Source organism: Trachurus japonicus, chromosome 14 (assembly GCF_045865225.1).
Source record: "Trachurus japonicus isolate A0001 chromosome 14, Traja_1.0".
Lineage (NCBI taxonomy): Eukaryota > Metazoa > Chordata > Actinopteri > Carangiformes > Carangidae > Trachurus > Trachurus japonicus.
The window spans coordinates 21,674,932-21,701,166 of NC_140920.1; the positions used below are offsets into that span (position 1 = coordinate 21,674,932).

At 42.3% G+C, this 26,235-nt stretch overlaps 1 protein-coding gene across 1 annotated transcript; it reads right to left on the reverse strand.

Moving 5' to 3' along the window:
* Positions 1-1,421: 1,421 nt before the first annotated feature.
* LOC146974727 (protein sprouty homolog 3) lies at positions 1,422-20,076 on the reverse strand. The gene is made up of 2 exons (XM_085798334.1): positions 19,264-20,076; positions 1,422-4,174 (listed from the first exon to the last, which is right to left on the reverse strand). The coding sequence occupies exon 2, from the start codon at positions 4,086-4,088 to the stop codon at positions 3,168-3,170; it is 921 nt and encodes a 306-aa protein (XP_085654460.1). The 5' UTR covers positions 4,089-4,174; positions 19,264-20,076; the 3' UTR covers positions 1,422-3,167.
* Positions 20,077-26,235: the final 6,159 nt, after the last annotated feature.

Sequence of the window (26,235 nt, forward strand, 5' to 3'; positions counted from 1 at the left end):
GGTTGGTTAGTTAACTGTTAGCACTGATGTAAGTCTTGTTTTTAAAGGTTCATCATACTTATCTTGATGTGATTTTTGGGTTGTTTGTTTGGGTTACACCCCGCCTTTCCGAAGCCCCGCCTTTCCGACAATAGACTTCCATTCATCGTAATAGCGGGGTTTTCTATTTTTTCTAAAGACCCCGCTATTCCGAAAAGGCTATTGGGGGAAACCCCCAGTGCGCAGTGATCCTTTTTTCCTTTTTGGTGTCAAACGGATCATGTGCATAATTAACTGCAAAACAAGCAAATACTTCATATTAATGACATATAATGTTCATTATGCTTCTAGCCTGTCTAGCCTCTACCTGGTCTTTTTACTAAACTTAACCAACTCCTTTCTTCATTGCCTAAGCCCAACCAAAGCATCTCCTTCAGTCAGCTGTCAGCACGAGCGGCGGCTGCAGCAGCCTCGCGCCCTGTGAGCTCAAGCCGGCTTCAGCCGCGCTCGAGCGGAGCGGGGGGGGTGGGGTGTATTTCTTTTACTCTGTGGAAGATCTCCCACAACGGAGTCGGGGAGAAAACAAGTGGGACAGATCTGCCCAGTCTCGCAGCGCACGTTTCACAGACAAGCCGCAAAGCAGAATGTAAACAACGTCACGCGGTTCAGCACCTTGGACATTGGACAGCTGCGGGGGGGAGGGTGTCGGAACAGCGGTGTTTCGAAGTGGGGGTATTTCGGAACAGCGGGGTGTCGAAGTGGAGGGGTGTTGGAATGGAGAGCTGTCCCCGTTTGGTTGGAGAAGTTCCTGTTTTCAACCACCATTAAAAGGTTTTTAAAATATTTTATAAACACTTTGTTTGAAGCATAATGAGGCCTTTGCAATAGTGGCATTTAACACATAAGAAAACTTGCTCCATTGAGCTAGGAAAAAAAGAACAGGGATTGGTCAAGAGTGTTCAAGCTAATTAGCATCAAAGCTTGGCTTTTTAATGCTAAACACATATTTGGTCTCAGAAAGGCTCCTTCGAAGGTTTCAACACTGAGCCAAAATACTGAGCTCCAACAGACATGGTAATGAATCGATGCTACGGTCCTTGTTTGAAGTTTCCCATCAGAGTTGCCCCAAAAGTTCCTGAATTGATCACAGGTTGGACAGTAAATAAGTAAATATTCACTATGGAAAACTGCCATAATAATTATCAATCTCATAGGAACAAAATAAAGCAGAATAAAAATAGTCATACAGTTAATAGCCCATATTTACATATAAAAATATAGCAAAGTAACTTTTAACAAATCAGGTCATGTGTATATGTGTGTTTGTGTCTGTGCCTGGGCAATGCATCATGACACACATACACACACACATACACAGAAAAGCCCATTATGCATCCAAACACACACACAAAAACAGACACACACACACACTTGTGCATCCGTTTGTTTTTTGTTAATCAGTTTTGAAGCCTTAATCTCAACCTCATAGTCTCTGATCTGACTCCATGGCGACATCAGCATCATCCTCTCCTTCCTCTTTTTCCTCCTTCCATCCAGTCTCTCTCTCTCTTTCTTTCTCTCTTGCTCTCATCACAGCATCCCTCTGTTTTCCCCATCATCTGTCCATCTGCCAAACACCACAACTCCACTCATCCTGTCTCTCCCCGCACTGTCTCTTTCCCTCCCCTCTTCCTCCCACGCTCCATTCTTCTCCGGCCCATTAAGAGCTATCATGAAGCTAATTGCCTGTTTGATCAACTCTCTGTGGACCAGGAACTGGAGGCTTTTAGCCCTGTGAGCGTAAGAGGAGAGACGGACGAGGCAGCAGGGGATATATGGGTGTGTGGGAATAATACGCCTCAAGTCTGCGGTCTAGATTCAAAATCTCCAAAACATTAGTTTACCAAGAATTCAAGGGATGCTGAAACTTGTTTTGGGTTAGTTCCGAGTTTTAAAATGCTCTGTTAACTGGACTTGTGGTTCATGAGAGTTGATTTGAGTAGAAGCAAATTTCCCTTGTGTAATTTTGCATCAAGAAAGAGAAACAACATTTGATTTGAGGATGAGGGGATAATGAAGGAGGAGGAGAGACGGATGGAGGTGGGTGGGTGGATGGGGTGGTGGTGGTGGTGGAGAGGGAGGTTGGCGACAGACTGACTTGAGGAGGAAACCCGACCAGACCCCCCTCCCAGAGCTCCACTGAGGCAGTGAAGCTGCTAAAAATAAGACGAGGGAGGCTTCTGCTGCTGACAAAACAACATGCACACCGGCTCTTCATACACAGGTTGTACAGTATAGGAGGACACACACACACACTCTCTCTCAGACACACACACGCTGCCTTGTCACAATGGATGCCCCCCTCCCTCTGGTTAAATAATCCCCCTGTTCAGCTTTTGGCTGCCGAGGAAAACATCGTCCATCTACCTCACAGTGCTTTTCCTTACAAATGAACTTAATAGCATTGACAGTTCATACAGTGCATGGTCCCTTTTTGGTGTCAAACAGTTGTAACAAGTGTGTTTACAAGTGTCTTTGTTCTCACTTTGCTCTGAGTCCCACTCAGATATTCACCACCACATGATGTTGGTCTGTCCATTCATTTGTCTTCAGCCTTTTGCAGAGTTTGCTGAATGTCATTGTGATCTCAGTCTATCGTGCTTCCTCTTGATTCTCTTTTTCAAGAAGACACAAACTCCTAATCACTCACGTCACCACAGGCGTCTTTCCATCAATGATTTGGTCCGTCACCCATCTCTGTGCATTCTCTTTGCGAAGGTTGGGGCGGAAAGAGGTTCGACAATAAATAAATAGATTTTTAAGACGCCCAGATTACGCCACAGAATGCAGAGAGAGGTGGTTTCTGTGTGGACGTCTTGGTTAAGGTTGAAGGGCAGTCCAGCAAAGCACGACAGCTTCTTCCTTCCTTCAGGATGAGTTTCTGTTGTCTAGGCATGAAGTCTCCAAGTGAACAGGCACAGTAAAGCTTTGGTCCCTCCTGAGCTGGAGAAGAAATAATTCAAGGTACGTTAGGTGAACTACACTTCATGGTTGGTTGGTTGGTTGGTTGGTTGGTTGGCTTGTCATATGTAGGTAGGTGGGTCACAATGTCATTGTTTTCACAACGTCAGCTGTGGCACTGTTGATTGGCGAAAGTGTTGCTTTGGCCACGGCTGAGCCCAAGCCTGTCATAACGGCTTCTCCAGAGCTTTGCTGCGGAGCGAGGGGTGGCCGGGGTTGGGGTTGGTGGCGGAAATCTTGCGGCACACAGTGTTGGTGTTGCTGCACCTGCAGCCGGGGCGCGTGGCCCGATCGTGGGCGCGCTGACACAGGGCAAGGCACAGCCTGGCAGGAGGGTAGCAACAAAGGCAAGGCAGGCAGAGCGACAGCAGCCCCATGGAGCCCCAGCGGGCGCAGGCGTGGGCCGAGGCACAGGAGCACGGCCGGTCAGCGCAGTTATCCTCGTCGTCCTGGGCGGAGCAGTGATAGAACAGGCCTTTGACGCAGCACAAGCAGGTGCCGTATTCCACGGCGCTCTCGGCGGAGCACAGGCAGCGCTGCCCACAGGCCCAGCAGGAAGGCAGGCGGCGCGGGGCGCAGCACTCTTGGCACTTACAGCGACCGCACCGCTCGCAGATGAACAGATGGCGGCCCAGCTCGGCCTCGTCCTCTGTCAGGCCTTTACCGAAAGATGTGTCGGGCTTGAGTTCTCCCTTAGGTTGAGAACGGATCACCGAACCGGGCCCGGAGTGAGACGGCGTCAAACCCGTCAGTAGCCGCTGGTCTGACGTGGCACTGGTTCGGGACATGGAAGAGCTTATGGTGCTGGAGCGGCTCAGGTGGGACAGGTGACTGTGCTGCTGCTGACTTTGGCTGCGTGGCAGGGCAGAGTGGAAGGAGGGCTGGGGGTGATGGGTGTACACTCCATGAGGGTAACGGTCATCATGGGGATAGAAAAATCCGGACTGGGTTGCAGGTTCCAGTGCAACGGGCCTCTCCACATAGTCATTGTTGGCCCGGATGACACGTATTTGGTCCAGTGAGAGCACTGGGACCTGCTGGAGGTCCAAGCCCTCCAGCTCCATCCGAAAGGAATGAGCAGGCTCCATCCTGGTGAGCCGGGCCGGGTGGCACCAGGGTTGCAGGCCGGAGCTGGGGCGAGGTGCTCCCAACACTCACGGCACATCAGATAAACCTGCAAACACATAAAATAAGTGACGGTTGTTAGTGATGTCGAATCATATTTTCATAGGGCTGAACAGTTAATTGAAATATTGTCAAAATCACAACGTGACCAAGTGCAGTACTCAAATTGCAGGAGATGCAAGGAGTTTTTGATTAAGGTTAAACATTAAAACACACTATAAATGAAACATTGTGGAGCTACATTGTTCCCCTCAGCCTACATATTCTCCACATGCAAAGGAATGTGTTCTAGTTTGGTGCAAGATCCCAAAAGGTGAAATTTCAGTGGAATTGAAATGCAAAAATTGTCATTCCACTGAAATTGTGATTGCAGTTGCGACCAAAATTATTACAATATGATGTTTTTTGGCATTTTCATTCGCAAGTATGTGCAGCCATAAAAATACACTTAAAGGGGAACCATGCAAGTCCGGTCGCTTTTCCGCTGTTTTGCTAACTCCCTACCTGGCCATGTGCATTTGTTTACAACAACGCTGGCGAGAAATTAATCAACAGAGCCGTACATAACGTTCTCTGGAACATTTATATTTGTGTAGTCTTATCTATCATAAGAGATCACGGGTTACGGGGCGCGTTTGTGTCACGGTGCAGAGAGACGAGAGATGGGACACCAGAGTGGTGGCACTGATCTTGCAAAGTTAGATAGACTCCATTCACCCTCTGCATAACAAGTTACGTGTCATTTATTAAACAGTTACTGCAAAGCTGTTGAATTAAGGTAAAAATGTAGCATAGTTAAGCTAAAAATCCTGCATGGTTCCTATTTAATTCACATAATATGGTCCGTGTTCTCTGCTGTGTAAGAGATACTGTATTTCTGTTCCACTTCCACTTCCACACAGCAGTCAGGTTTTGTGTCTATTTTTTTGTATTTACCATGTGAACCAAAGCCACAATGACTAGACAGAAAGAAACACACGCAAGCAACTCAAGATGCAATAGGAGGAAACCCAGAGAAGAAATTATAGTCCTGCCCATAGTGTGATTGACAGAAGCTCTGGGAACAGCACAGAAAACACTGATGAAAAAAATCAGTCGCTTTGAATTTTACTTCAGTTTTCTTTGTTTAAAACACAAAAAACTGTCATGAATTGCAGTATTAAACAAAAAGATCATTGAATCATAGTTTTGTGTCCCTTACTCTTTGTTACGTTTGTTATAGTTGTTGTTTTCTACTATAGAGCAAGAAATTACCAGAATAGAATAGAATTAAATCAAATGTAAATGCATGAAAAGTAAATCTATGTGGCTGGAGTGCCTATGGTCAAATCCTGTTTTCATAAGTGAGAAGACCTTCTATTTAATAATTCCTACCTCCCTTGGTAATAATGATACATATAATAAAAGTTGTATATTTGTAGTAATGGAGGCACGGCTCAATGAAGCTCTCCTTCACTTCCCTGCAGTTCTCAATCCACCGCAAAACCAGGACACCCCATTAGACAAGCAGCAATGCACTGCATCATAGGTCCAGCCAAAGATAAATGATTATTAAAAAGCAAACTATTGATCATTTTGCCCCAGTTATTGGCAGAGGGGACTTTGCTTTACACACAACAAACAGTAGCCTATTACTCTCCAGACATTAAAGCAGCACTTGATCAGAGATGGGTTTTGGCAGCGGAGCCTCCTCACAGCAGTCGGCCATGTCATCGTGACTGCTGAGGTTCTCCACTGCTTGAGCTAACACTATTATTAGCCTGCCAGAGCCGGAGAGATACGACCACGAGGTCCACACTGTAATTTAGCATCTGTTGAGCACAGCTGCTGCCGCCATGGAGGAAACCCACCTGCAGGCAGAGAGAGGCTGGCCACGCTGTTAACACACAACATGGAGGGAAAGTCAAGCCTGGGGTTTGAATCTGCTTTTACCTGCCAGCCAAACGAGACTGCTCACGTAGTCATGAGTCATTCCCACTCAGAGAGTTCTCATCTCATTAAGAGGACATATTATTTTAGAAAACCAACTGATAAATTTAAATTATGCAGAGTGTTGGTTTGTGGCTCCAAATAAGCAGCAACCACAGCTAAAAGCTGAATCTCGCGCAGGCTTTGTGATGCAGTATCACAAAGTAGTTTGAGTAGCCACCAATATCTGCCTGTGAAGTTTTTGGCTTTTATTGGAACCACTTCCTACCAAACGTGTGTGTTTGAGTGTGTGAGGCTTTTTGAACATTGTACTTTTGAAACATTTTGAGCGGCTCTGATGAACCTGCAGCATAAGTCTCTTTGAAACAGTGTCTCATCCTTCAGAGCGTTAAATTAAAAGCAGAAACATGAATCATGTTGTTAAGTGGATGAACTGATCCTTTATGTCTTTGAGTATGAGCACATTGGTCATTGACACTTAACATGCCGAGTTTCACCACTTCTCCGCCCAGACATCCTGCCTTCTGACCAAATTGGGTCTTATGCCTTCAGTGTGTGATAAAGATGAACAGTAAAAGTTTATTTTGAAGCTCCCAAGCAGTCTTTTCCATGCTGTTTTTGTCTTTTTTCACATAATTTTTGTGGCATGATTTCATGTCACAAAATGATAAACTGTGCCTGTTTTCTTCTTCTGTCCTGGTTCTTGTTACATCCAGATTTCTGTCTCTGCACAGAATAATGTGTCAACTGGATAGAAAAGGTGTATTGCTATTGATTCTGTATTTGCTCTGAGATGTTTAATCATGCCATGCTACAACTAGTGTTGCTTAAAGGACTTGATCCTGGATTATATTCCATCTTTGGTGTAAAATAAATAGCTATAGTATAAATCAAACCATTTACAGTAAGTGGAAGGGTAAACACAGGTTCCTCTCTGCATTAGGATTAATGGCATTAATTCTGCAATATATTTAGAATAAGGAAATATTATGGCTGTAGGAAGAGTTATAGTTAGGGGTCAGTAAAGTAGTTAAGCTAACAGCATCCACATAGAAAATGTAATCCAGTCTCACTTATGTTTCCTGCAGAGTGTATTTATGGATAAGTGCAGCCTATAGAAGCATAATTTTAGCAGACAGTCACGGGTACACTGTAACCCTTTTCTGTAAATTTACAGTAAAATCTGAGCAGTATTTTACTGTAAAACTGTTATACAGTATCATACTGTAAACTGCAATGCAATCTGGGAGAAAAAAATGTGATTACAGCACTTTAAGAGAAGGCCCTTTTTTTTACAGGATTACTGTAAACAGCAGAGCATTGTGGGAAGGTGAAAAGTGTGGGAAAAATAAATTTGAAAATCAACAGTTGACAGTTTTTTTGCAGCTTGTGTGTGAGCAGTCACAGGAAGGCTACCTGCTCACCTCTGATGTCTGGAGCTGTCCACTGAGTAAGTTCACATAAATTTATCTTTTTTTCCGGACTTAGGAGAAGGTTTGGATTTTTTTTCCAGTTGAATTTTCTGTCATTTAGAACCGTGTTTGGACAAAGTTGTTGAATCTTTTCATTTTCAGTTAGCTAGCTCAATTTTCATTCAAGCTTAGCTGAAATTATAGAGCATAGCATTGTGTAACCCTGTTTAAACAACACGATTTTACTGGCAGAACTGGTCTAACTTATGCCTGGAGTAGCTAACGTTAGCACGAATAGCCTGCAGGTATTTTTCGTACTCGTTTAAAAAATAGAAAAAATCTCCACAGAAAAATCTCTGTGAAGAGGCAAAACTAACTGAAAAAAGATCGCCTCCGGAGCATGCATTTCATGCAGGCGCGCTGTCCGCTGTGTCAGTGCTGAAATTTGAATGACAGCACTGCTCGTGAGAGAGACAGTGACATTTTTTTTATTTAGTCCTTGACTTTGACTTTTTTTTTCTCCACCGGTTTCTGCACGTGGGTCCTCTGGCTTCTGCCACAAGTTGCAGCTGACCTAACAATAGAACGGTGCTACACTGAACAGGATTTTTCTTTTTAATTATTACGGTATTATTATTACTCCACTTTTTTAGCCGTTTAAAAATATATCTGTTTATGTTGGTGAAATCGCCGTGATGAGAAAAAACGTTGTTAAGAGTAACGGATAATCCATGTACTGATGCAACATTTTTCTCATTCTAGAGCCTGTGTCCATTCTGCAAGGCAGACGTCCGCTTTCAAGCAGTTCCTCGTCATCTCCTCGCCGTGTCCGTGAGTTCGAGTGGCCAGAAAAATGTACGTTTAGTCCAGGCATTTGTCCTGGCTGTTTTCTGCATTTCCTATATTACGGGATTATTAAAACAATTTGATGTTCCTGCCTCACAAATACAAATTGTCAGTGAGTTACCAAATGTCATTATGCACTGTAACTGAAATACATTTTTATTGCAATAAATATTTGAATTGAAAAATGAATACTGTCTTGCTGTCATTTCTTTATTATTATTATTATTATTATTATTATTATTATTATCATCATTAGTAGTAGTAGTAGTAGTAGTAGTAGTAGCCTATTACAGTAATATTCTGTAATCATCATTAAATACAGGATATCACTGTATATTCAAATACCGTAAATTTACAGTATTATACTGGCAGCAGCTTCGCCAGTATAATACTGTAAATTTACAGTATTTGAATTACAGTATTTTGCTGTAATTATAAGATACAGCAAATTGCTGTAATTTTACAGTATTATGCTGGTGAAGCTGCTGCCAGTATAATACTGTAAATTTACAGTGAAAAGTCTAACAGTGTAGGACTGTAACTAGGTAAAGAAGAATTTGCTTCTACGTGCAGTAAATGCATCTAGTCCAGATCTAATGGATGATGCAGCTGATTTGATTCACTGTTTATCAGATTAGTCCTGAATGAAGATGACAGCTTGGTATTTGTTGTTCATGTCAGAGGGAAAATCTGTGTTTCCGTGTGTGTGTGTGTGTGTGTGTGTGTGTGTGTGTGTGTGTGTGTGTGTGTGTGTGTGTGTGTGTGTGTGTGTGTGTGTGTGTGTGTGTGTGTGACAAAACCTCCCCATTCAATATGCACACATACTGTTAACTCACATACACACACACACACACACACACACACACATGGCTATACACTCAGAGAAAATGTGCAGTCTTGCCAAGTGGCCGAGGGGAAGAGAAAGCTGGCTCGCTTCTCACATGGGGCCGGTCCTATCAGAGAGTAATGAGGCCAAATGGAAATGCATTTAAAGCAGCTCAGATCATGAGATTAGATAGAGGAAGAAGGTGAAGGTGGGAGGCATGAGGGGGGAGTCTGAATTCACATCCATCTGATTCAAGACTCATTTGAAAAAACACAGTTAAGTTATTAAAAGTTTTATAGAGTTAACAGAGGATGATTTAACCAAGGCTGATCAGACTTACTGTATCTCTCACTGTCATTCATTTAACATGATAAATCATCCTCATACAGTCTTTAAAATACATTATTGTATCCTCCCAACCCTGAGGGCTGGGTCTTCAGTCCAGCTTCTATAGTGTATCCCAGATATCAAATTAAAAGTTCTGGCCCAACACATGCCTGAGTCCTTGGCCAGAGTCTGGAACCAAAAAAGAAAACATGGGGGCCCAAATATGAGCTAGATTAATTTCGCTGTCTGGGATGCTTATTAGCTCACTGACTGATTTAATTTACTAATTTGTATCATATGACAAGATCATTTTCATCATTGATGGTATCATATCAACTGGGCCAGTCCATAAAAGTTTGATTCCCAACACTAGACGACTTATATGAACTAGTTTCTTTCTACTTCAACTATACCTTTAGTCTGTGCAGTTTTAGCAGGTTCATGTGCTGTTTTTCCTTTTGCACAGAAGCTAAAGCAAACCTCACAATCCTCAACAATGTGTGTGTGTGTGTGTGTGTGTGTGTGTGTGTGTGTGTGTGTGTGTGTGTGTGTGTGTGTGTGTGTGTGTGTGTGTGTCTGTGCGTGTGCAGCCATATTAGGAAGTCAGATCAACAAGAACAACATGCTTCTGTTATCCCCAAATGTGTAGCCATGCATGTTTGCTCTCATGCTCCAGAGAAATACTGCACTGATGAAGACGCTTTACTAGCAGTTTACTATAGCTGCTAATTGCTAAAGTTTAACATATTACAATTGAATAAACAGCAACTTTGTACTGGGAAGAAGAAGAACTGATTGTTTCCATGAGCAGAAAAAAAGATGGAAACCGAGCAAAAAAAATCACATAAAATGATTTCCCTGTTATGAGCAGCTAAACGGTTAAATACAGGAAGTAAGAAAAGACAAGTTGCCTTTGGAAAATGCAGAGCAAAAGCAATAAGAGAGGAGCAAACAGAAGTAGGTGTGGGGGAGGTGAATGAAACCCAAGAATGGCAATCCATCAGTGAGAGGGAAGTAAGGAGAGGTGATTAGCAAGCTGGACACTAAAAACTAAATAAAACAAACAAAAATAAAGCTCTTCCTGTCCTCTCCAGGCTTTAGAGCATAAAGGTGCTCCACCCTGCAGGCTCCCTGTATCTTCCCCTCGGACCCCTCCCTCCCTCCACCCATAAAGCAGCAGATAAGGAGGCCCAGGTTGGTTTAGATGAGGATGCATTTTCAAATTAGTCGGAGGAGAGAGGAGAAGTCCTGGTGACTAATCTCATCAGGGAGAGCGGTGGCCGCGGCTCACTCATACTCTGCCTGCCTATCAGGTCATCTAATTGTTAAAAAGAGGAGGCCTGTCGTCCATTTCCATGACCTCATTTTTATTTACCGGTTGAGCCAACACCCCCCTCAACACCACACAAGTACTGCAAGTCACGTCAAAAAGTTACACTGTGACACCAGGATGGAAAAATTTAGAGAAACGTCCATTCAGCCAATCAGCAAGTTGGTGTAGTGACGGGGCTTTGCACCAGTCGGTCCCTGATTGGCCAATGTGCTGTGTCAATCACAGCGGCGACGCTGATTGGCTCGGCCTTCTGAGGGTTTCAGGCCAAACGCTTACAGCAGGAATGAGGCCAGACTCTCCCTCAGAAATGAAATGAATTGCATTTCCGGGAGAGGCTGGCTTACAGTACGAGGCTAATAATATATGAACACATTCATTCTAAGAAAAGGAGTGTTGAATTAAGCGATATTGAAAATAATGAGTTACAACCCAAATGTCAGCTTCTTGAATAGCCTTTCTCTAAAAATGGGTGAATCCTCAGAGAAGAAGAAAAACATGTTACTGTAACAAGAAGGACACTTCCATCAAGACCAATGTCAAACAACATACATAAAACTTCAGAGGGGGGGAAAAACAGAGCATGGATCTGCCACAAATTTCAATATGTTCTTCCTTAATGGAGGTTTGCATCTGAATTTCGTTTATACCTTGGTATGAATGACAATAAAGGAATTCAATTCAATTCAATTCAATTCAATAACCCTTAACCCATGTCTCATCCCTTCACCAAGTTCGGCTTAAATCGGCTCAGTAGTTTTAGTGTCATTCTTCAAACCAACCAACAGACAACAACAGTATCTCATTGGTTAAAGGTCCTAAATCTGCAGCACCACCACTGCGTTTCTTTCTCACAGTGGAAGACAAAGGCACCCTATTTTGATAATGTATTTACAATTATGTTATTTCTAGCAAGTAGAATAAAGTCTTTCTCAGTGGTCCTGGTACTGGCATCACATGACTTGTATCGGCTGTGTTGATTGGCCACACTGAGGAGAGGGAGTCTATTACTGTTATCAATGCTCTGGCAACAACAGCCAAGATAGGAGTTTGTGTGTGTGTGTGAGGCAGTGCCCTCTCCTCAAATTACACATGTAGCTCAGGGCTGTGTTGTTTTTTATTCGTCACACGTATGTGGCGGTGAGGATTCTGGGTAGCTGAATTCCCAAACACAGTTTCCATGGACACATGTTCCAGTCAAGCGGTGGGGGATGAAAACAACAGTCATCACACACTATATGTAGCTCACTGTTTGTCTGAGTTAAGTCACTAAATTGTAAACTTCAGAAAAAGTCAAAACAAAGCAGATTTTGTTTCTTTAGTGCCGTGATTGCTGGGTGAAATGAGAAATGAGAAAAAAAAATGTGACACTTTCTCATCAATACTCACATATTCTGGTAAATTTCTTATCAGCCAGATCAATAGAATCTAACCTTTCATATTTGATCAGATGCTCTACCCATCATTGATGTTCCCACTAGTGCAATGGTGGTCCAGGTTCATGGCCAACACTGAACTGTCATGGCCGTCAGCACAATGACTGTTTTATTTAGTAGATAATCCATCTGGCTCAGAGGAGAGGGAGAGGGGAGAAGATGAGCAGCATCTCTTTGTCTCTCTCTGTCTTTCTGAAGCTGGAGCTCAGCAGCATCTCAACATTTTTAAAGAACAAAGTGTCATTGAGCAGGAACGACAGGAAATGAGAAGCAGGGGAAGCTGGAGAGCAGATGTTATCAAATTACTCAAGCTGCTTCTGACTTCTTCAAATTCTGTTCCTCTTATGATGCTCGAACGCGTCGCCGGTAAAATGTGAAAATGAGCAAAACAAACCGAACTGGAAAACCGTCAGAGAGAGCTGGTGTTTCAAGAGACCATCAGTGGTAACCTGAGGATGGGCCTCTGTGCTGGGGGAGTATCAGTAATGACTGAGCCTCAGCCCTAGAACGGACACACACACACACATACACTGTATACACTTTGTTTCTGCTGCCCAGTTGACAGTTTCACCACCAGTATTTAGCTGATGTGTCGTCTTCAGCCAAAAATCTTTCATTCCTAAATTAGGAAACAGTTTCAAAATACTCAAAATGTAGTTTAAATCTCACCTCCCTGGGCTTCGCTGAGCTGTTGGCTTTCCCTCTAAGTTGTACAGTAGATTAACTTTTTAATGTCTTTAGCTGCTGCACTTCCTCAGCTGTGGTCGCTTTTCTAGCGAAAACTAACCTCTTCTGTTTTTCTGTGGGTTTTTTTTTTTTTTTCCAGACAAACATAAAGCATAGACAACTTGTTGAGAAAGAACTGAGAACAAAGCATCAGCAAGCAAACAAAAACAGATCTAGTGAACATTGTATCCATGTGTCCTTTTCTTATCACTTTTAATTATATTTTAAATGAGATTTAGAGAATGAAAATGAGATTTTAAGTCTTTCAAACTGCTTATGTGTGCTTCCCGAACACACCAGATGCAGCCGTAATGCACAAATGTTGTTGGTAAAAACTCCAAGTCAACTTTTGAATCTGCAAGTTTTTTTACGATGCACTGGAATTAGATTAAATCTACTATGATCTAATCTAGAAATAAAATATTTTACAGTGTCTTGGGAAATGGGCAATGGTATTATCAAGTAAAAAGGCTGAAATAAAATGTTAAAATGACTGTGGATCAAGCTCAGCTGGTGCATCAGAAACAGTTCATAGACATAGATGCTATTGCCACCCACAGAATACAAATTTAAACTTCAGCAACAAATGTGTATCAATCCACCGTGCAATATAGACCCAACAAGCCACCATTTACTCCTATTTGAATCACCACAAGCTACGTCAGAAAATGGTTAAAGATTTTTTTAAGACAATTGAGCTTTAATGTGGAAATCAAACTAATTATAAATGACAACACTGTTATTGAAGATAAAATATTTGCAAGAGATTAGAGAGTAATATTTTAAATTCTGCAGTCAATTATGTCAATGAAGTGCTGGTTTGTATAAATTGTGAAATAGAGTCGAAGCCGGATGAAAAGTTAAAAACTGATAGAGACTCCATAAGAAAAGAGAAACTTGTCGCGTCGTGCTGATCCCTTTTTCTTTCTGCTGACTGACTTCCGCTGATCCTGGACTCGACCTGCTGATGGTCGATGGGCTTTAATGGACAGAGCGTCGCTGCATCTCTCACAGATGACATCATGGTTTCAGGCTATTTTAAAACCGACTGCAGTGACCCTTCGCCTTGGAACGAGGAGGGGTTGCCCTCACCTCTCCTCTTCTTTCCTGCCTCCCTCGCCTCTACTCCTCTCGTTTCTCCCCCATCCTCTCACCTCCTCTCCTCCCTTCATATCACCTTCACCACCTCCCTCAGCTCTCCTCTTTCATCCACTCTCTGCTTCCTGTCCTTCACTCTTAACTTTTCTCCCTTTTTCTGCTTTTCCTCCCTGTTTCTTTCTTGAGGGAGGACACTTTGCATGTTCAGCTCACAGTAATTAAATAAGGTACAAAACTTTAAAGCAACACATTTTGGGAAATCTGCTTGTTTTTCAGCCCAGAAAATCAATATGAATTTAATCTCAGTGAATTCACTTTGCCTGTGAGCTCTCCATCAACTCACATGACAGACTTCAATGGTGGACACAGCCCAGACTCAGACACCTTCTTACTAAGGCTGCAAGTTATACCTGATGGTTATGATGGTGCTCCAACACGGGACGTCAAAGAAACTACAAATTCTAACCATGTGTGCAGGATGCAGTAGATAGGGACGGGTGCCGTTTGTTGTTTTCACCTTAGATCTGGCTCCAAGTTGTCAAAATTCCCAGATTTCTTTGATCTCGGCAACTTACATCCTTTCACTAAAAACTTCATATTTTATTTCCTGTGTTTACTTTAGACTCTTCTGTCTGTACAAGATCATCGTCAACTAACATCTGGTTATAATATTGACAATTAATTGCATTGATATCCACTGAATGTTAAAGTGCAATCAGTCTTATGTAGACTGTTGTTTTTGCTTTAACTGTTTCCTTGGTGACAAAATATGTGGTGAAATACGCGTATGAAGATTTGATAGTTAACATCTGTACTCTTGGTTTGTTGTGTCTGTTGGGTCTCTGTAAATCCTGTTATGAAGAGAAGGTCTGGACCCAGAAGTAACTTCTGTCATGAATTGCTGTATAATGAAGATTGACTTGACTTGTATCAGTATAATTTTTGTGTCTGCATTTTTGTCTAGTAATTGAAATGTGTTGTTCATATCAGACCATTTCACCATTTAAGTTAGTGTGACTTATGTGTAACAAGGCAGGAAGTGGAGTTTCTCCACGGTCATATCTTTAACTCTTCAGATCTTACTTGACCACAGTCATGCTCTTGCCCCATAGCTCACAAAGTGTTTCAGTCACCATATCTTATTTGCCATGATCATACAGTAGCCCTTGATGTCAACCAAGGTGTCCTTTTCAAAACAAAGGGTCAGATTTTTTTTTGTACGATTACAAAAGTACTTGTGACCAGAAAGGTAGACGAAACATGCTGTCTAAAGTTAGCATTGTTAGCAAAATAATGAAAATATTCCACTAGGAGTGAATTTATTTAGAGCCAATATAGAACAGACCCATGGCAAAACACCAGGACCAGAGCTTGGACCACACCTGACTGAGGACTCAGGTCTGGTACAGGTTCTAGCAACAGAGAGACCCTGTACATGTACATGTAAGGAACCTTCTCTAGAAATATCTGAATGAAATTATGTAAAACAGTATAGAATTTAGACATTAGATTCATGAGGTCAAAGTGTTTGACTGCAGTGGTGCCAGCTTCTCTGGGTGGAAGTGCATGGAGTGAGTCAGGCACTAAGACCCAGGGGCCTTCCTCCTGATGCCCTCCGGGAGCACAGCAGGATTGAATGACAATAAACTGGATGAGATACCGGATGTGCCAAATCTGACCCCAACGGAAAGACTGAAATAGACACTGCAGACCAGCAAGTCCAGGCTGGGGGGGGGGGGGGGCTGGGGTGTGTGTGTGTGTGTGTGTGTGTGTGTGTGTGTGTGGTGGACAGGGAAGGCAAGGCAAGGCAAGGCAAGGCAATTTTATTTGTATAGCCCGTTTTTACAAACAGTTTGTCTCAAAGGGCTTTACATGGCATCGTAACAACATCCTCTGTCCTTAGACCCTCACATCGACTGAGGAAAAACTCCATGGAAAACCCTTTTACCAGGGAAAAGTCGGAGAAACCTCAGGGTGAGCAACAGAGGAGGGATCCCTCACCCAGGACGGACAGACGTGCAATAGATGTTGTTACAGACAAGAAAACAGTTTACAGTTTGTCACAGAATGTGCGAAATATGGAAATGTTAGCAGGAGTTGATGAAGGCAGTCTCTGGTGAGGGGGGGGGGGGGGAGGGGGAGCGGGGGGGGGCAGGGAGAGCTGGCCAGCTCGATGGGAGGGCTGGGTGGCAGACTGGTCCATGGGAAGGAAGGGGAGGCCGGTCTAACAGCAGGGGAAGGGGTGGGAGGGGAAGAGAGGGGCAGTGAATGAGTGAGGTGGTGATACTAATAATGCTAAAAGTGAAAGTGGTGAAGCAAGATGTAAAAGAGGTGTGAGAAGCAGAGCAGGTAGTCTTATTTGTGTCTTCCCTCCCCCTTTTGTGCAATATCTTCACATAGCAGCTACAACGTGGTTAGGAAATGTTTAGAATTAGGCAACTGAAACACTTGATTAGGTCACAAACTGTTTGCCAGAGGGGAACTAATGAAAACTTGAACCAGATCATCCAGCAACCCTGTCACACCACTCCCTGTATGAGTCCATTTATTTAATCCATTTAGTATTTATTTTGTATATTTCCGGGTTAAAAGCCTGCTTCCTACATAGACTCCAAATGTTTGCACTGAACATGACCTGGTTTCGCAGATGGACTGTAAATATCTGGTACATCCTGTAAACCTGTTACTTTGGAGTTGAATTGAAGAAAAGGTATTTGGTTAGTTTATAGTTTATTTAGGAGCAGACAAGTGTATTGCATCAGAACCAAAAAAGTAGAGCTCCTTACTGATCCAGGTCTTGTAGGCCTACCTATAATGTCACATTTAGGTTGGTTCTGGGACAGAGTTTAACACCTGCTTGTGCCCATAGCATTCAATTCTCCATCAACAAGTATAATTATACGACAACAGTGCTGCCAGAGTGCTGCGGTGCTACAGGTGGAGATCTTAAAGTGTTTCTCCATCAGGGTCTTTTCATGGTAATGAAACTGCAGTAATATTATGACTTTGTATTGAAGGAGATATGAAATATAACAATGCTCATGAACCACCAAAACAAACGTATGCCAACTTCAACAGTTCACAAATTACAACCTAAAATGACAGCTGTCATAGCATCTGATCTTACATACTAGTTGATTCAGGGTGTTTTCACACAGGCAGTGTTTAGGTCGCCCGAGTTGAACTTGGGTGTGCACCAAAACGGCCACACTGGTGCGGTTACAGTCAAACTCTGGTGCGCTCCATATGTATGTGAACATGGCCGGACCTCCAACTGCCTGGTGTAGGCTATGCCACAAGTTTGAGCTAAAAAGGCTCCCGTAGCTGCGCTTTACTTTTAAAATGTGCAGAGAGCAACAACATAAAATGAAATTAAATTGTGTACTTAACACAATTTCTGTTGTCACATCTAGTGGCCATTTGAGGAACTCCATTAACTTTTGTGACATCTGTGAGAATTTCCTCTGATTTAAATTTTCCAGTTCCATTTTGGCTTGTTATGTATTAATATTGTTATAATTTCTATTTATTCCAGTTGTTGAAAATGAAAAGGGCAAGAGATTATTTTTTAAGGTCCCTTTCATCAGTTATCATGATAGTTGTTTTCAACCACACATTAAGCAGAAAGCTGATCTATAAATTACGCTTTGTTGTATTTCTTTACCATTATTACTCAGTCTCATTGATACTGAAATCACTTGCACAATGCTTCCTCTTTTGTCTTTATTTTCTTGTCTTTTCTCTTTCCACAACTTTGTGGTTGTACAGTGCATTAGAACAGTGCATTAGCTCCTCTGTGGCCTAACCCCCCAACCCCCACCTCCATTTATCCCCTCCCTCTCTCCAACCATCCGTCCATTTCATCATCCGTTTATTTGTCCGCCATATTCCTCCACTCCACACATACTGTCCCCTCCCTTTCATCCATCCATCCATCCATCCATCCCTGGTCTATCCCGCCTCCTAACGTTACCACTCCTCTTGTCCCATTCACTTTCTCTTTCTCTCCCTTTCATCAGTCGGTCCCATAATTTGCTCATCCACCCACCCCTCCAGTCCCACCCCAGCGGAGATGTGTATTGACATTCTGCATCCGACCTTGAGGACAATCAATCCCAACCCCACATGTCCCCATCACAGTTACACACACGGACACGGACACACACACACACGCTCACTCACACAAAATACTAAAACACACTGGGACAAATGTTAATATGCAGCCTGATAATCAGTGAATATGGCCATTTTGCTCTCTTCTGTTTGAGATGTTTCACCACAGGTTTGCTTAAAAGTCGTCAAACTTGATATAAAACCACATGTGCAGGCAAATAACTGTCAACACGACTAATTCACCTTCTCTACTTATAAAAAATAACTGGAGGCTACAGTGAACAATCATCACTTCACCCATCCACAAGCCCCAACACATATTCAACTGTAGTAAACGCTCAGAAAAACCTACAGTATGTGACGTGTACTTACAGTTCAGATGTATTGATGGAATTTTAAATGGGTTAAACATGAAACCAAGACCACCTTTCTATGAGTGACCCCCACCCAACAGCCCAGATACAGTAAGAGCTGGAGAACTGGGCAAGGACTTAAATGAACATCAGACATTATTCTGTCTTTTTAACTACAACATTTTTTTTTGTGTGGCCACACCGGATTCAGGAGGTAAAACTAGTATTAAATTATTTCACCGGGATTTAACAGCGTTTTTTATAAGAAAAATTGGGCAGATTGGCCTCATGCTTTGAGTTGGACCTCAAAGTACAAAGTACAAAGTAGAGGCAACTAGTGTTTAAGAAATCAACCAAAAACCTAAGCGTTAGGACATTAAAACTCCACTGCTGAAAAACTTTAAAATGAAAATACAAAATGAAAATATAAGTATGTGTCAGTGCCACCAAAACTGTGTGTACTGTATGCAAAAATCTATGAAAAGATATCCATGACAACATCCCATCTGATTTCCATATTGACCCATTGAATTTTCATAGAGTATCTATTTCTACGTCTTAATATTTTGTTTCTAAAAATTGAAGCTAAAAAAAGACTGTTTGTAAATCTACAAAAAATCCTTTTGAATAATTCCTTATTTCATAAAAAAATTCCAGCTGCAACATTTTTTATTTCAAGGTCACACAAACCATCAATAGTTTATCAGCAGATCGGATGGCAACAGGATGAATTTATGCTTACCTCTGACTGGTGGGAGATCCATTCTGAGGTGGTGTGCTGGGCTGTCCTGGGCGTGTGTATGTGTCTGTGTGCGTGCGTGCGTGTATGCTGCCAACCAAAACAACCTACACAATATTTCTCGTAATATCCTTTTAATGAGTTTTAATGAGTCCAGTGATGACTTAACTTGACTTTAATATACTTTTGTGAGTTTAATTCTTACTTTCTGAGGCTTTAGGGATTATTTACGATGCCTCACTACAGATATTTTATAAGATCAGTCCTAAGGATGTGTAGATGTAAGGAGGGCTAAGGCTGGGAGGATGCTCTTTCTCAATGTGACGTGCCCTCCTCCTCTTCCCGGAGCTCTTCCAGGAGCACTCTGATCCCGGTGCGTACTCCTGAGGTCACCTCCTCCTCCTCCTCCTCCTCCTTCTCCTCCCCTGAAAGAACCAAACAGTCCCTTTCACGCACGCTGCATTGAAGGGCTCCACGCTCTCTTTCCAAGTTGTGGAGATGTTCAAGTTCTTCTTCTGATGCAGAGATCCTGTTTGAGTCTTTGTATCTGCAGGAAAAATGTCCTCAGCTGCAGGACACAGAGGTGGAGGTATCTCCACGCAGAGTACAAGGAGCAGTGTGAAATACTTGCAGCAGCGTAGTGTTCTTGGATGTAAAAAGCAATGAAGATGAAAAGGAAAACTGCAGCTGGCGGTTTGAGTATAAGTCTTCCACACGCAGAACTTTTTAAATGGTCTTCCTCCTTTTTTCCTCTCAAAGAAAATGTTTCTGTTCTGGTCCTGTTGTAGTTTCCTCTACTCTCCACGAGAGATGAATGACTGAGAGCTGGATGCACTTTCTCTCTCTCTCTCTCTCTCTCTCTCTCTCTCTCTCTCTCTCACTCACACACACACCGACACACACACTTTCTCTCTCTCTCGCTCTCTCTCCAGTCACCCCTCCTCCTCCCTTCTTACTCTCTCACACTCCTCCCTCTCACCCCTCCACCCCTCCCTCTCCCATCATTGGATTCAATTCAGTTCTGCTTTACAGTATTACTGTAACATGATGGAGCAGGAAGCTGTATGTCCCTGATCCATGACAGTAGGCTACTATCACCAGTCACATAAACAAATTCAAACATCTAGTGGTAAAAAACATAAAATTAAAATAATAATGTTTATTTCATTTGAAGCTAAGCAATCATTTCCATTGACAATACTGATTTTATATATCATAGACATATTGTAGAAATCAGAATTAGGGCGTATTTATTTTTGTCAAATTACTTTCAGTTTAATCATCACAAGCCACAGGGAAATTTAATCGCATTACCTGACAAAAAAGGCGGTGCTTGGAGGTGTAGTGACTTCTTGTGAGGATAATTGGCAAGCAAACTGCTAACATGCTACTGTTATGCTGCGTTCGATTGCACTCGGAACTCGGAAAGATCTGGGTCAGAAATTCCGACTTCCGAGGTAAATGCATTTCATTGCGCAACCTCGGAAAACATGGCCGGCCACAGTAAGGTGATGTTTGTTTGGATGTCTTTCGAGTAAAAGTACTGCTGGGGAAGTAGGCTACATCAGCTACATAAGGGAGAGAGAGAAAGTGTGTTTTTTCGTCCCTACTACAATACGCACACAGACCTTTTCAAATCACAAATTACTGTAACAGAGTGGGAATGGACAGGCCACTTAATGTAATTCTACACTTTTAGTAACACAAATGCTAAATTAGACGACACATAACAGTTAAAGTTGAGGAGAAAGTGCAACGCCATTTTGCTTTGACGTAATTCTGACCAACTCGGGCATTGGATCCTATCTGAATTCCCGAGTCGGAGTCCTGAGTTCAAGAGCTGTTCTATTGCACTTTTCCAATTCGGAGTTTGGATCTTTCTTTACTTTTATAATGTTGGAGCTCCGAGCTCAATTACTAACTCAGTTACTTTCTGGAGAAAAGTAGCAAGTAACTATAACTAATTCCTTTCTTAAAGTAATGCGCCCAACACTGGTACTACAGTTTATCACTGGCTCGTGCTAGAGGTTCACGGTCCTGTGACTTTGAGCTAAGAGAGCATGAGCAGTAAAGGGAGGCTAAATTATTAACTATACTATTAATTAATTTATTTAGAAAATTATAATTTTCTAACATTTTTCCTGTGGGAACTATACAGGAGTTTTAGCTTATATGCTACAGCTGTAATTGTGATGGTTTAAAAAATTAGATGGAACTTGTTACAAGGAAAATGGAGGCTCTCTGCCTTCCACACAGTGCCTCTTGCCCGAAAACCAACCTTGCAAGATCAGTGCCCCCGCCGCGGTGTCCCAGCTCTCGTCTCTGCGGCACTGGGACACAAACACGCCTCATAACCTGTAATCTCTTGCTTATGACAGATAAGACTACACAAATATACACGTCGTAATATATAACGTTATGTACCGCTCTTTCATCACTTTCTCGCCAGCTTCATTGTGGCCAGGAGGAGGGTTAGCAAAACAGCGGATAAGCGACCGGACTTCCCCTTTAAAAATGAGCATAGGCCTATGTGTTTGGTGTAAATTTAACTCTGCTATTTGTACGTTTTGCTCTCGACATAGCCAAAGGTGCAGATCCGATGTCCGATGTCAGGATTTGCAAATCCCCCATAAATCACAACTTTGTAGGCTCGCCATATCATTCAAAAAGTACTGCACAGGGAATCATTTATTGTGCTTACCTTTCTTGTTTATTTGTCCTACAGTCAACAGCGCGTATCACCAAGAGAGTACCCGTATGCAGGGACAAAGCCCCTAGAACTCCCAACCAGAAGTTGCTATTCTTCGTGTATAGCCTACAAAATAACTCAGTAACTCAAACGGTCTATGGAAAAAAAATAATTTTTCAGCAGATATCTTAGTTACAACATGATTGAGCCAACTGTGATATTTATTCAGTGTTGGGGAATCACGATGTCTAAAAGCATCAGCGGCTGCAGCTGACAGGTACGGCTAAAAGCAGCAAAGCAAACATCAGAATGTCATTTGTTAAAAACCCTCCCGTTGTCAGACATGTTAATAATCTACTCCAGTTAGCTCAATCATGTTGTAACTAAGATATCTGCTGGGATTTTTTTTTTTTTTCATGGACCGTTTGAATTACTGAGTTATTTTGTATCTACATAGACATAATATACACAAAGAATAGTAACTTCCGGTTGGGAGTTCGACCAACTTCCGGTTGGGAGTTCCGGTATGGAAGAACCATGACGGTGCCCTTGTCCCTGCATACGGGTCCCTTTCCGTATCACTGCTTACTTAACTGTTATATTAGTAAATCATAATTTTAAGGGTTGTGCTTCCCTCTGACCCTCCCAGATCCCCAATTCTTCTCACCATCTTGCTTTTCTCCCAGTGTATGGAACTACTTTTTAATTAATTGATATGGATGAATATCAAAATATGAAGCCCTCAGATCGACGGGGTCTTTTTTTTTAAAGCCTACTGATGTCATCAGTGTCTGTGTAAGAAACTACCCATTCATTTGCATTGTAGTGGAGGAGACCAGAGATGGAATGTGGAGTCAGAAACATTTGTCAAACAATATTTGTCCCCCACCCCCACGTCCTCCCCGGGATCTGCACCCAGCCTACCAATGTCATCATTAACAGCTGTTTACCTACCAACCAAGGCATTGTGAGTTCAGCATCAAACTTAATTAACTCATCAAGAGTTGTCTCCAATAGTGGAAAGGATCTTTTTGCTTCTATTACAAACGTTTATTTTTCTTCTTGAGCTAGCATAACCAATTAGCCCCAGCCCAGTCTGACTGTCTAAACACTATCATTTCAGTGTAGTGTCCAGGCCTGAAGTGGTAGAGACAAGACAAGAGATTAGAGAGATATCACACATGGATCAAAACATAAATAGCATGAAAATAAAGTAGGCTATTGATATGGCTCTTGGAGTCTGGTCACATGACTTACAACAGTGGCCTCCATGCTTTGGGGCTTGCACAAGTAGCCTACTGTTCAGTATTCCTGCAGATAGGACATAGAGGATATCAGTTTTTTGGTCATTACAGAGTAAAGCTTTGATTGTTTCTGTAGCCAACAGTGAGTAAGGACCTACATTTCACCACTACATATCAGGTCTGTGACACCATCAACCCCTATCAAACTACGGGGTTGAGCAGTTTATGTTCTAGTCTATACTTTCATATGCAAACTGTGCAAAACATTTTTATAGTATTCTGCATTGTTAAACTAATTTAAACCATGTACACTAATTTTACTGTGCTTATTGTATTGAAAGAGAAGACAGGGAGGGAGATTTTCATTCATTCATTTGTTCATAAGGACAAGTGACATCACTGACAATATGCTGCATGACTGTAATATGAACCCCCTTCCTTTGTCTCTGCGTGTGAGAGAGGATATTCGTGCGTGTGTGTGTTTTAGTCTGTGCCCTTACTCAGCAGCTTGCAGCTATAGCAAAACACACTAGTGCAGGAACACAAACGCACACACACATTAAGGTAAGCGGACACTGGTCCCTAATGGGGGTGGAGGGTGGGGGTGGCTCTGTTTCCTGTCGAGGAAAATATCAGAGATGAAATAAACTGCTGATTGAGAGACACAGAAAGGAATTAGGACAAAGAAAATGTGATTACCTATCTAAAAAGAAATCTGAACTATCTTGAAGTGTTTGTTTTTTTTCGTCAGTGAATAATCATTTGTGCTCTGATTGATTGTAAACCATATGTTGTGGTTACACGGACTCATCTGTTCTCTTGTCTGATGAATTCCTGAAATACTGCCCAAGCAACACACAACATGCATGTCACCATGTCAATTAAGCAAAACTAACTCTACGTCTGTGTGTGTGAGAGAAAGAGAGAGAGAGAGAGAACGAGCAACTGAGAGAGAGTGTGTGTGTGTTAGGAGAAAGAGATGGAGAGATGTTCTGGGTCAGGCAGGGATCAATGTCAAATGGCCTGGTTAACAGCATACAGCTGACAAAGTCATTCATTTCTGCCGGCGCTCTCTTCCTGTGTGTGTGTGTGTGTGTGTGTGTGCGCGTGTGTGTGTGTGTGTGCTTGTATGATCTGGTTGTGTCATTGTGCTGCAGTAACAACCCCTCCTGGATGGGGAGTAGGCGTCCCACCCATGAAGCACATGGGTGTCAACTTACACAACACATTACAGTATTTCTCTCACGTGAGCAACACTGCACACACACATTTGTGCACACACACACACACAAACACACCATTTTGGACTGGATGCTTTTATCTGAAGTGCTGGGCTGAACAATCAGACAGGAAGTGATGGGAAATTTCTCCTCACTTTATTTTCCCTGAGGTTCGTCTTAAAACTGTGCTGACGACAGGTTAGATGAATCGATGTGACACGACTGACAACTGCAGAGCCGTTTTAGTGGTTTCGGTTGACGCCTTCTTGGTCAAAGGTGAAACAATGAAATTATTACTGCTATAGGGTTGTCCATATGTTTTCCTGGAGGAAGTTTGGGTTTACCACCAGATGTTTCTTTGTCAGTTCTTAATGCCAGAAATATGCCAAAAGATCCAGTATAGACATTAGTACAGTTCATATATTTATGCTCCCCAGAAGATGCATCTTAACTTTTAGTAATTTTGACTATATTTTGGTGGCACCTGTGGGTCAAGATCCTGTCCTGGGGAATATTTTGCATATACCACATTGTTTGCCAAAGGCTCACATTTGCCCTTAGGAATGATGTATCTTGGTGATTATGACCCGTGATGCATTATGCTGGGACAAATTTCAAAATTGAATGGCAATAGTGTAGAGTTGAATTAGCTGATTTTAAAACCTTTCACAATTCATCAAACACTGCTAATGTGCCTATTTTGAATCATAAACATTTTACAGAAATGAAAAAAAGCAAGATGCGACCACGCAAAATTAAGATGGTGGACATGGTAATCATATGCCTTTTTATTACAGTATTTTGCATGCTAGCATGCCACTTAAAGCAGAAGTAAGCGATCCGGTGGTTTTTGGCTAACTTCCTGTCAGCAGATGGAGTTAGCAGTCCCCGCCCTCATCCCTACGTCACCACATTCACGCGCATCCCTTGGCTGCACACACAGAGAGGACCGCCCCTTTATGCCGTTGTCTCTCCTCATTGGATAAAGGTTGTAGGATACAAGGAAAGTTTTCTCCTCGGCTTACAGCAGAGCAGAGTGACTGACAGACCCGTGTTTCAGACCAAACACTCTATATAAGTGATTGCTGTCGGAAGATACAACTATTGAAGACTTATATTAACACAAACATTCCGCTTACTTTATTCATGCCCACGGGGAAAATTCACACATATGTGACACATATGACACACACAGCAATAAATAACTTAAAATAATATAAGATGCAATAAAAGTGCATGGTAGCCTACATCCTGATGGCAGCAGGAATAAACAATTTCTTAAATCTCTCAGTTGTACAGGTCAGGGAGATGAGCCTGTTACTGCGGTTGCTCCATGACCTGCAAGAGTCTCATGTTATTCAGCCTTCATCTTACACTCCACCCTCTCGACAAAGGCCCCCACTAACTCCACCTTTCCTCCCATCACTGAGCCACACTTTTTGATGAGCTTGTAAAGTCTGTTCCTTTGACCACATTAGCATGCTGACAATTGGCTCCAAGCATCACCAGCACAATCTCAGAGCTGCTAGCATGGCTACAAACAAATAGGCATCATAATATTCAATCAATTCAATCAATCATATATTTTTTTCACATATGTAGTTCAAAAATATTGAACTGTTGGCAACATGAGTTTTGCCAGTGTGGTAAAGCTAGCATGTTACTTGATGTTTTTGGCATAAACATGACTTTTAACCACACAACAGGCCAGGATGCTGTTGTGTTGCTAGAACCTTGAAAATAATTTGCTGCTTACTTAACAATATTAAACTCTACCTCTTAAATATTATACTCATGATGTTACATCAAAGGTTAGCATCTA